The sequence below is a fragment of the Carettochelys insculpta genome, chromosome 3, assembly GCF_033958435.1.
Source record: "Carettochelys insculpta isolate YL-2023 chromosome 3, ASM3395843v1, whole genome shotgun sequence".
NCBI lineage: Eukaryota > Metazoa > Chordata > Testudines > Carettochelyidae > Carettochelys > Carettochelys insculpta.
In genome coordinates, this window is record NC_134139.1 from 193085222 (window position 1) to 193097466 (window position 12245).

General features: G+C 41.4%; 1 protein-coding gene across 3 annotated transcripts in view; it reads left to right on the forward strand.

The window, feature by feature from the left end:
* Nucleotides 1-12245, forward strand: part of KLHL29 (kelch like family member 29) — a 607456-nt gene that overhangs the window by 494637 nt on the left and 100574 nt on the right. For all 3 annotated transcript variants that reach the window (XM_074991331.1, XM_074991330.1, XM_074991329.1), the window contains one exon: nt 7441-7579. In XM_074991331.1, coding sequence (XP_074847432.1) covers nt 7441-7579 — 139 coding nt within the window. The remainder of the gene's footprint in view (nt 1-7440; nt 7580-12245) is intronic.

Consider the following 12245-nt stretch of genomic DNA (forward strand, 5'->3'; position numbering starts at 1 on the left):
TACTTGAAGAAGATTAATTACAGGCCTAGGCTTGCTCAGCTTCATCTTTAGATGACTAGTAATCCCCCGAACTTCAGTGGCCATTACTCATATGGGGAACACAGGCTGGATTTGGCCATATATAAATAATGGATAACCCATTTAGTACCAGGAGGCATCTCATCATCACTAACACATTGAAAATGGGAAAATCACAGACTAGAAATGTAGTGTCTTTTGAAGGAAATGCTCTTATGTGACAATCTGTTCAATGTTGAATTTTAAAATGATCTCACGCTTTCCAGAAGGTAGCTTATTGCTTTCTTTTTCAAACTATATATTGAAAGTTGTCCACAATACTAGATTAACAGAAATACAGTCAGTGAGCCTTGTGTTTGGAGCTTTGGTTCCTCACTACGGGGTGTGGTGGGTTTTCTTTATTGTTCAGTTTGTCTGATGTAGGGCCTTATGAAAGTGAGCTGCTCATAACACTGACCAGAAACCAATCTGCACTGGGGCGACTATGACCTAAAATCCCAGTTCTGCAGCAAAATGACTATTTGGGAGGAAGTTGAGTCTTCTGTGGGTAGGTCGCAATGAACTCCAGTAGACATGCACACAGGGGAGGAAGAAGTTTGTGAATGATTCTCTGCTTTCTTTTATCACTCCCTCTCTTCCGTTCCTCCTGCCCATGCGGGGGCATTACCCTGAATGACAGCAAGAATAGAGATGAACAAATTTCAGGTGCAGGCTGAGGGTGAGTTTTAGTTGCAAAAAAGCATAAAATAATTACCTAGAATTCAGACTCATGTCAGGATCTCAGGACAATGAGCGGGAACCCTCTCTTGCCCTCTGTTATTGGAAAGTCACTTGTCCTACTCCCCCGCCTATTGTTTTGTGGGAGGCAGAAGAGAGTGATGGGCCCTTTCCTTTCCCTGACTTCTATGCAGAAAGGTGTTATCCAAAGAGATATTTTTGTCTTCACATCATGCAGAATCTTTTCCATCCGTCAAGTGGGAAATTAGTAATCCCCATGTCAGATCATCATCGAATGCACAGTGTCATAGACAGGTGTGCAGTCTCAAGTGTTGCCTTGGAATAGAAAATGGCCTTAACACCTGCATAGCCAGGGAGGCCTTGGAACGTCTGTTGGATTTGTCTAATAGAGCACCTAGGCATAGAGGTGAAGGTTATCTACACAGCTAAACCAGTCCGTGTATGAACACCATTGCCGAAGGAAATGATCCATTCAGCACAGTGTGCCCCATTCTTTTCACTGTTTTTGTGTGTTCATGATGTCAGTGTGAGGTTGACAAATGGTCTGACAAAAGATGCTCACAAAATGTGAGACCTCTTGCAATATCCTCCCACATAGCTGGCTGTGATTCTGTGTATTGCCTTTAGAAAGAGCCATACATAATCTGTTTTCCAGTGGAGCGACTTGAAAGAAGCAGCTCTAATGTACCTAAATGAATTTCTCAGATTGTCCAAAACATACCATGTTGTGCAGTAATGTGCAGGTGTGGGGACAACATTGGTCAATGTGGCAGCCTCTGTTTTGTCAGGCCAAAAATTCATAATTCTTTGGATTTTCTTCTCTTTTTTTTTTTTAAATCACCAAGCTCTCTGTATCTCTTGCACACTTCACCCAGGAATAATCAGTAATGTACCACTAATTACTTTTGGTAATTTTGAAATGGATCACTTTTTTCCAAGCCAGCTTTTAATTACTGCTGCTTAGGCTGACTCCCAACTATCCAACTATTACAAAAGTTCATTAGTTCCTGCTGTCAGCTTTGCAGTAAGTGGAGCCTTTCAGAGTTTAAGGTAAACTAATTAATTCGTTATTACAAATGGATTGTGTAGCCAGTCCCCACTGTTTTGAAATACAATCTAAATGTGGGTAGCAAGTAACTTTGCTGGCTGCTAATACCTGCCTCTTCTGTGATAAAATCTGCAGTTCCAAAATTGGGCTGATCAGCTATCAACGGACTCACAAATAGGAGGGTGACATGAAGATGTCCTGCTTGTTATCAAGTGACTGCCAAGAATGATGGGTAGTTTGGAATAGAATTCATTAGTTTGCTTTTGCTCCCTTTGCTGGCTCTTCTGCAGTAGAACACAAATACTTTTGGTCCTAAATACAGTGTGATTATTGGGCTTTCTTGGCTTAGGTTGTATTTTCCTAGTTGCATGGGAAGGAAGTTTTCTCTAGTGGATAGAGTTGGAAACTGTGAATCCAAGTTGCAGAATTCTGTTCCTGACTCTGCTACTGACTTACTGTATCACTTACTTACTGACTTACTGTATGACCTCAGCAGAGTCCCTTCCAATATTCTGTGCCTGCCTCTCTTTCCCTGGGGAACTCGATTTGACTATGTTTAAAGTACCCTCTAGCATTGTTGTGAAGACTGTTAATAGTAAAGTGACAAAGCATCTCTTATACCAAACTTTGTGGAGCTGGAACTTCCTGGAGGCAGCATTTTAAATCTGTACCCCTTTTTGGCTTTACTGCCGTTGGTCCAGCAACAGAGCCCAGGCAGCTATAGCAGAGCAAGCTGGATTCTGTTCTTTATCCCGCATCATCAGTTTTTGACCATGTTCTGGCTTTAGGATCTTTAGCATTAATAATGATGCAAGCAATAGAAATGACCCAGCTTAGTGTCATAGTGAGTGGGCACATAGGAAGAAAGTCTTTGGCTTGTGAATTGAGTATATTGGCTATGGAGTAATTGAAAGAAGAAAGTACTGGGACCACCAACACTGGGTATGTCGACACTGCAGTTGGGAGGTATGACTGCACATGTTGGCATACTCAAGTCAGGTTTGAAATAGCTTGCTAAAAATAGTGTGTAGCCACCAAGTCAGCACGAGTTAGCCAACCAAATAGAAGCCTACCCATGGCCCTGCCCACGACTACCCTAATCACCGCCTGTGACACCATGACTATGCTGCTGTATTTGCACATGCTGCAGTTGAACCTCCCAGTAGCAATGAGGATATGTCTTTTCTTCTCTTTCTCCAGCTGTCATTGCACTGTGCATAGAAGTGTGTCCCTTTAAAAAGGAAGGAGGAAGGAGAGGCATTGAGAAGGAAAAACTTCCTCTTTAAAAACAAAGAAACCAAAAGAATAAATGAATAATAACAGATATCCTGCTGGTCTTCTTTAGGATTCTTTTAGGGAATCCCACTTTTAGGAGGAAAAGATGAAAACAGGCACTCCAAAAGAGAGAAGCGGAGGAAAACTCAGATCATTTTTCACTGCCAGGACTGCAGTGTGCAATGCATTGGCAGGCATTATTACCTGGTAAAAAAATTTGTTTTGCAACTGATCCTGAGTCCTCATAAATCATTAATGCCTGGCTAAGCACAGTATGAGCATTACAAATATACTGACAATAAGGATACATTCTGATATAACCTTGTGTTCAACACTAATGCCTGCAAGTTATTTAGTAATACAAAGGGGGGGCTCAACAAGGAAGATCAATGAATCAATGGAGCTTCCTGACTGCATTCTTTCTCCCTCCTCTTTCCTCCCTGCCTCATCTCACTTAGGTTCAGAAACTGAGCTATGTAACAAAAAGGGCAGCTTGAGGGGCGAGGGAGAGGGAATTATAGTGTCAAAGTTGCAGTGGCAAAATACAAGTCCCTTTGTTTCTTCTCAGGGTCTTCTCCAGTTTGTGTTGTTTGGAGCCAAACCAAACCATTGCTGTAGACCTGTGCTTTGTGATTTGCATCCCTTAATGAATCCACGCAGTACACTGCACATCATTGCAAACAATGTAGATCATGTGCCTAATAGCTACAGTTGGATACAATTGACAAGTGTTCTGGAAAGCCAAGTAATATTGTGTAGGGCCTCAAAACGAAGAACACCCATTTCAAACATGGGGAGTAGTTCCTCCACAGACTCACTAGTAGTAGTTCTGAATCCTATGATGAAGAAATTCTTGGCCATAGTCATGGATCCAGTGACTCTGCTCACTGTTGTCTTTAATCTATCATAGGTGTATGTACTTCTGCCGGTTCCCACACACCTTCCATCCCAGCATGTTCACAGTGGTATTGCCACCCACTCATTCAGTCTAAAGAAGGGCCAAAGGTCCACCTGTATAGCTGCTCTACCTACAGCCCCCATATCTTTCCAAAATTTTAATGCTTGTCCCAAGGGATTAAATTGTGTTGGAGTGCCTCACACTGACCTTTTGTAAGCTTTATTCTGTCTGACTGTACTAAAGGAAAAGCTGGCCCAAACTCAAAGGATCCATCTCCTCTCTCATTACCAGGGTCTCATATGTGGAAGATTTTGAATAGGTGGGATATGTAGATATGCTTACTGGGGAACAGAAAGGGGCTTTGATTAAGGACATAGAATTACAGAGAAGGGAGAAAAGGAAATTAGATGAGGAAATTTGAAAAGAAAATACAGAAGACATGGATGAAATGTATAGGAGATGAGGCAGAATCAAAAAACATATGGAGGAGCCATCTTTAATATATAAAAGGACAGCAAATTAGTCTGAGGAAAATGCAGATACTGAACATGAGAGAGGAAGAGATGCCCCAAGACAGAGATCTAGAAAAAGGGGTGTAGATATGATGAGAAAGGAGAAATTTAAAATAACAAAATCCCTGGACGTTTAACTAAAAATGGCATCTAAAGATGTTCTTGTGACACCAAAGACCTCAGGCTCTTAAGCCCTCATCAGGCAAAACACTCATTGCTGCTTTCAATGAGTGTTTTGACTAAACAAGACTTACAGGCTGCGTCTACACAGCAATGAGCAGCCCACAAGATGCGAATGAGGCACGGTTGTAAATTTCCCACAACTCGTTAGCATTTGACCATGTGATTCAGAGTCTGGAAGAAGTCTGCGGGGATTTCCTGGAAGGAAACCCAGAAGGAAGAGGGGCTTCTGGAAGGAGGGTTTTCTTCTGGGAGATCCCCGCAGACCACACATCTTCACCGCTATTTTGGAGTCCGGGAGAGCTTCCGAATCACGTGGCCCTATGCTAATAAGTTGCAGGAAGTTTACATCCGCATCTCATTAGCATCTTCCAGGCTGCTCATTACCATGCCCTTTCCAGAGAAAGACGCATGTGTAGAGGCAGCCGCAGAGTTCAGGCCTGACTCAGACTTTGGCCCATGTTCTAGAGCAGCGCTCAGCAACCTTTGTCACCTCGTGGCACACTTCAGGAGTTCTTATAATTTTACAACACACCCTATATATATATATATATATATATATATATATAAAAAAAAAAACCCAATCCCCCCCCACCCCCTCAGAACCAGGCACCCCCAGCTGCCTGCTCTAGCCCAATCCCTCACCCCTTCCCCAGAGCCAGGCATCCCCTCTTCCCACTCTCACTCGATGCCGGTGGTTCACCAGAGCTGTCAGCACCACTCCCACTGCCCCACTGACCACACTGCCCACACAGTGGGGTGCATGTGCAGAGCAGCGGATGGCACTCCTGGTATGTGGCTCTGAGGTACACTCAGTGCCACTTCACAGCACACCAGTGTGTTGCAGTACACTGGTTGCAGAACATTGTTCTAGAGGCCGTCATCAAATGTTTACAAGCAAAACCTTAAAGCTTCTCTAGGTAAGAGAGATCACTTTCATCCCCATTTAAGTTTTGCATTTGCTTGAGCCAATAGTATTAAGTTTTAGTTCAAAAGAATGTGCTAAAAATAGTCCATGGTGTAAAACCCACAGGACTGAGTGGTTTATTTTCCTCTATTATGGTTCTGACACAAGCGTACTGTTATTTCAGTGCCCTTTCTAATGATCTGCTTACTCTCCAGAGGATGCTGACCCATTTCTGCACATAGTAATTAGCCTTTCAGACACTACTGTGTTTCCATTAACTAGCTATAAATGTGCAAGGTGACATTTATTTACTTAGTCCTGAAAAATGTTCATCACAGATGATGGGGTTTAGTTGAATTTCAGTTTGCGTTTTAATGTGGGAGTTGAGTATTTGCATGCTTGTTTGTTATTAAAGCACTAAGACTTCTCTAAATGACACTTGCGAGATGAATTTTATGTTGGAGGCAGGAGAAACAGAACTATAGGAAAAGAATATTTGATCCTGATTCTCTTTTACAGTAAGGCCCCTCTAGATCACTGCAGTATAATGGACGTAGAATCATACCCCCTTTTAGATCCCTTTATGCTGCAAAGGGGGCTTACATATAAGTAAGAATTAGAGACCCTTTAGATATAAAGACATATCTGAAAATAGATTTGCAAAGTGTTTTATGTGATTGAGGAAATGACAATGTTGACCTATTTCAGACACGTGTGTGTTTGTACGTGTGTGTGTGTGTAACATTAATAGTAAAGTTAGTTTTATCTTCTTGATCTCTGTCTTCAACCCCACTACATACTCTTAACTTAACTGTACGTTATTTGTCCTGTCTGTCATTCTGGTCTACAACCTTAGTGAAAGGCTTTCACCTAAATGATCCAACAAGCGTGTAGAACATCTAGGTTGTTTAATAGTTCACATTCACATATGAAGACATGTGGCATGCTGTGATTTCATTCTCTCAGTACCGAGAGGCTGTGTGACAGGAGGCATCATGCAAGGTAGGTGCTTACTGTAGGACAGAAGTACTTTCAGCTGTTATTTTTGTCATTGTGAATATCTTGTGATGTGTGAAAGTCAATTGTTGCTGTAAATGAAGCCATCAAAAACTACAAATTAAAAATTCTGAAATGGGAAAAAAATCCTCTGAGTGTAAAAAAAAATGGAAATAGTAAAAAAGCCAGTCATTTGCTCTCTGCGTGTCATAAAAATGTTGTTAAGTTAATCTTTTATCATACTAAATTGCCACCTATGTTGAAATGATATTTAATGAACTGCATTGGTAATCTTGGCTAAACTTTAATACGAGATAGTGCAACAAAATACTTACAATTAAGGCTATTGTATTTTGTTTATGGAGAAGTTTCAGACATTCTTAATATGCTTGAGTTTAGGATATGCTGTTTTTTCGGGGTGTGTGGTTTTACTCTGATGACACACAGCCAGTTCATGTTACATCAAAATGCCATGGTTTTGCTTAGAGTTATTCTAATACATTCAAAAGTTATTTGCATTTGGAGAAAAATTACATAGTTCTCACATTCTGTTATAACAAATTATTTTTAACTTTTCTGTGATAATGTGTTGTTATCTGTGTGTCTGATTTGCTGATGCTTGATTTTCTCAAATTTTTGTTTTTAATCCTTCCAAATTTAGGATTATTTTTAATTATTTAGACCCACTGGTTCCTGCTTATTTTTTAATACCCATTTTGTTTATTATTTCTTTGATTGTCAGTGTTGAGCCAGTCTTGCCAACAAACAATATCAAGTGTTTCCTATTTCTCTACTTCTTTACAAGAAAAAAAATAAATAAAAACTCTTAATGGGAACCCTGGCACTGTCTGTCTTCTCTGTTCTGCAGAAATGTTGAAGGAGTTGAACCAGCAACGCAGAGCGAAAGAGTTTACAGACCTGAAAATTATTGTTGAAGGCAAAGAGTTTGAAGTCCACCAAAATGTTCTAGCTTCCTGCAGCTTGTATTTCAAGGACCTGATTAAAAGGTTTGCCTTCCTTCCAGCTGTGATCTGGTCTGTTCTTTTGTAGGGCGCATTTGTGTCGCTTTTTTCTTCCCCTTTCTTGCAGGTTTATGAAGATTGAATCTCCTGTCACAGAGCCAGTAGCCATTCTTTTCACCTCCTTTGAATGTATTTTCAAACTGAGACTCAGATCCATTTGTTACACACCAGACACGTACAGTGTAATTATTTCTGATCCGTAATGGCCTGTTTTGGCTGAAGAAGGTTTTCCATCACTGAAAATTCTAAGCTTAAAACAAAACTAGCAGTAGTGATCCAGACCATATGATAGAACTACTACTATCAATATTTTAAAGGGAATCTATTACATAATACTAATCTTTATCCTTCAGGCGAGAGTAAACCATAAGCTTCCCTGTGAATGATGCTGAAACATCATACCAATAACTTATTCAGACTATAGTAACCCCTTCAGCACTGAAATCTTTGTTACATGCCACATGTGACAGTGAGGGAGAAGGAGAGGTTGACAATTATAAATGCATTATTTGGGGCCTTTTTTAAAGGACAAAAGTCAATTGGCAAATTTTTATTGAAAAATTGGAAAGACAATGTTAGATAAAAATAAAACTCAGTCTGCATGTTTAAACCAGGAGTTTTTATCTTAAGCAAACACTTCTTTAGCTTAGAATAGATGTAATATGTACATTTGTAAACCTCATGTCTCCACCTTTACATATCCCTGCCGTCTGTTTCTAGCTGATTGATTCTAAACAGTGCATGATAATCTTTTTTTTTTCCATTACATTGATTTTTCAATTTGTATGCCTCATATCCTTGATAGGAATAAATTGGTACTTTCATATTATTAGTAAGTTAGAGTAGCAAGAAGGGAGGGATTTAAAAAAAAAACCCACCAGGATAACTTTCATTTTTCTCTCAATCATCAGCAAATTAATGCAGCTGCTGATTTTGCCTTGCAGTATTTTCCTAAGCAGACTGAGCCTGGACTGTGCTAAAAAATGGAATTAAAGAACATTTTGCTTGCTTTCAAATTCTGTATTTAAATTTTGCCAACTAACACAATAGTGACTGTATTTTATTTCAGGATGGCATATTGGCTGGTATTTCCTTTTCAATGTATTATGTCCTTTTGCACAAAGCTGTTTTTCTAATTGTGCATATATATTATGTTTCTATGATATAATTGTCCTTGACTGCCTTATCCATTATTCATAAAAAATATGTTGGCCTGGTAGCATGTTATTTTCCCCTCTGTAAACCTAATGATTGCTAGCTCTAGCTATTACAGACTTCTTTTCTGTCCTTTTTTTTTTCTTGTCTGCTCATTATCACTTGCTAGTTAAGACTATAATATATGCCTCTCACAGAGTTAAGGTGTGCACTCTATAGGCAAAGGAGATCTGAGACACCTTTTATAGAAACCCAGTAATTGACTGGCCAAGGAGTGTCATTTGAGTTTGGCGGTGAAGATGTATGTTCATCTACAAAAGTGATCAGGCACCATATATTTCTATAGAGAATCTGGGGAGGACTGTAATTTAGTTGTCAAATGGAGATGAATTGTACACTGAATGCAGATTAAACGGGGCAATCAGTTTAAAAAAAAAAAAAGCTTGAATGCAGTTCTTCTCTGCAAAGTGACTGTGGGAAAGTGGAACCCTGGAGTTCCTCACTTTGTCTCACTATGATTCGCATCAGACTCACTCACTTTCCAACTGAAAAGTGGGAGGAGGGTTATTCCCCCTGGACTGCAGGCTCTGAAAGTTCCTCCAGGAATCAGAAAGTCAGCTTGCATTCTTTTCCTTCTCATACATCAGCAGCAGTGCTAAGGAGTTCTCAGGTCAAATTCTCAATAAGACCAGGTCTTCAGTATATGGCCTCAGTCTCACTCATGGAACCTTAATGAATGCTTGTGGGACTCCATGAGGGTATGCGAGGCAGCAACATTTTATTACTGGTGATGACACTTGAATAGGGAGGAGCCCACCGTCATGCCAGGTTGAGATTTTGGTCTGAGCAGTGGTGTAATTAGGAAGAATAAATGTTCACCTGCTGAGTGTGGGAATTTGTTCTAGGAACTTTGAGAGTCCGTAAACCTGGGGCTCTGAGTTGCTATTTTAAAGACACACTTTTAAGGTAACTACACTGGAAAGCCCAATCATTCGAGTGACTCCAAGGAAGTTAATGATACCTGAGAACACTTAACTTGCAAGAGGCTATCAGCTGCTTGTGGGAGCACGTCCTTAGTGAAATAAAATCCCTATACTTCAGAATGGCAGTTTATTTATAAATAGAGTGACCAGATGTTGCATGTTTAAAGGGAGAGACCTGTACTTAAGTGCTCTTGCAGTAATCCTGGCTTTAAAAATAAATAAATAAATAAATAAATGAAACAGACAACTTGTCCCATATTTTCTGCCCCCGACCCTCCATCCACACTGATGGGTCCTGCGGGAGGCCCGATCCCTGCTCACCAGCCACCTGCCCACCAGCAGCAAGTAGTGAGGGGCAGCGGTCAACAATGGGAATAAGTGTGCAAGTTCGGCCAAAGTGTAATACAAGAGCCAGTCACTCCCCTGCTTCTGAGTCAGCCCAGCCCCCAATGTAGGCTGGTTTTCATCCAGCAGGACCTATACCCCTTCCTGTTTCCTGCCGGCACTGGCTGCACACCATGAGCTGCAGTGACTGGTGAGTGTGGGCAGGTGCCAGCTAGTGGCTCTCTGCTGCACACTCATTGGACGTTTGGGTGCTCCCCCTCTCAGGATATTCTCTCTGCTTTGCCCCTCCTCTCCCCCCGCTCCAAGCCATCCTACCCAGTGAACCATTTCTATTGCCATCTCCTGCAGTCAGATTCCCAGGGCACAGGTGTCCAATGCAGCCATAGGGCTTAGCTCCTTCCAGTCGGTACAGTAGCTACAGGAGACAGCTGGGTTGTGTCACTGGGCAGCAGCAGAGGAGACGGCTTTCGGCATGGTGTGGGTAGGAAGGGACAAGACACTTCTGGCCACAAGGGAGCGGTGTTAGGGCAAGAGGTGAGCTCTGCAAAGACACAGGCCAGGTCATCCCTTCCTTCCCAACTCCTCCCCTGCAGCTGGAAGCAGCTCTTGTCCCTTCCCTCCTGCATGGTGCTGAAAGGCTGCTGCTGGCCCACATACTGGTATGAACCCTCTCAGAAATCAAGGGAGGCATGTGACTCTGTGGCTCTCCCCACCCACACACACACAGGTTGCCTCAGGAAAATGTGGCACCAGGTACCGGGCAAGTAGGGTCTGTCCCAAAGGTCCAGCTAGGCATAGGGAGCAGAGAGCTCCAGGCAAAGGAAGGAGGGTTGTTCGGTCACCCCTGCTGTGTGAGAAAGATGTACAGGACTGAGTGTGTGTCACCTCTCCCCATGTAAACCCTAAAGCCCTAAAGATAAGTATGTAAATAAAAAGAATCCACTAAGCATTATTTCTTTTTAACAGGGACACAGGCAATTTGATGTTAATTTGAGCATTTGTACTGCATATTTCTGATTGATTGCCACTGAATTTGCTTGAATATGAGAAATTTTACCAGGTGTCCTGTATTCAGCATAGGGAAATGTGGTCACCCTATTTTTAAATATTGCATGTTTAGAATGTTCTCTTGGTAATGGCCACATGATGCTAACAGCTCCTTTGAGGAAAGATGAAATGTGGATCACACTTAGGCTACATCTACACTAGCAAGTTTTTTTGAAAAAGCCTGTGCTCTTTCAAAAAATCCAGTGGAGCATCTACACAAAAAATACCTTCTTTCAATATTAAATTGGAAGAATGCAGCACTTTTTCCAGCGACCTCTTCTGCTTATGGATGAAGAAGAGCACCTTTTCCTGAAAGATTATTCAAGAAAAAAAGTGTGTAGATGCCCCGGGGGCCCTTTTTTCGAAAGACCAGTCCTCCATGGTGCCGTATTTTTCAATCTGCAGTGTTTCTTGGTCTGTTCTTTTTCAAAAGAACGACTGAGGTGTGGCCACTCTCTGTCAAAAGAGCAGATCGATTTTTTTACCTGCTTTTTAGTGTGTGATCACAATCTTTCCAAAGAAGTTTCTTCTGAAGAGAGCTTTCAAAAGAACTTCTTTTGCATGACTGCTGTATTATAGACGTAGCCTTCGAGCTTGATGTGTTTTATATTGCACTCTTTCTATTATCGTAGAAGTAAAAACAGACAGTTGCATCAAGTGGCTGAAAAATAAGTAAACATCTTTGTCATTTTTAAATAGTTTTATAAAAAACATTGAGTTAATGGTATGATAGACACAAGATCTCTTCCTGCTGCAGCTGAAGTCAGAGAGTTTGGCCTCTTACTTCAGTGGGAACAAGATCAACCCCATAAAGTTGCTCCGGCTGTGTGTGTGCATGTTCCCAGGTCTGTAGATGTTTCCAAAACACCTTTCGGTGTACTTGCATCACAGGTCCTGAACTATGGACAAACTACTGCTTTAACCCATCTGATTTATCTGCCTTTTATACCACTGAATGTTGCATGTATCTATAGGCAGACTAGCAAGCAATGCCCCAGATGTGAAAATGCTGACTGCTAGAAAATAAGTAAGACCAATTACAACAATGACTTTAAGGGGTTGTGAGCCAATGCCCAGGTGCCAGCTAAAGGTCTGGTGAGGCAAGAAGGTGCAGGGGGGGT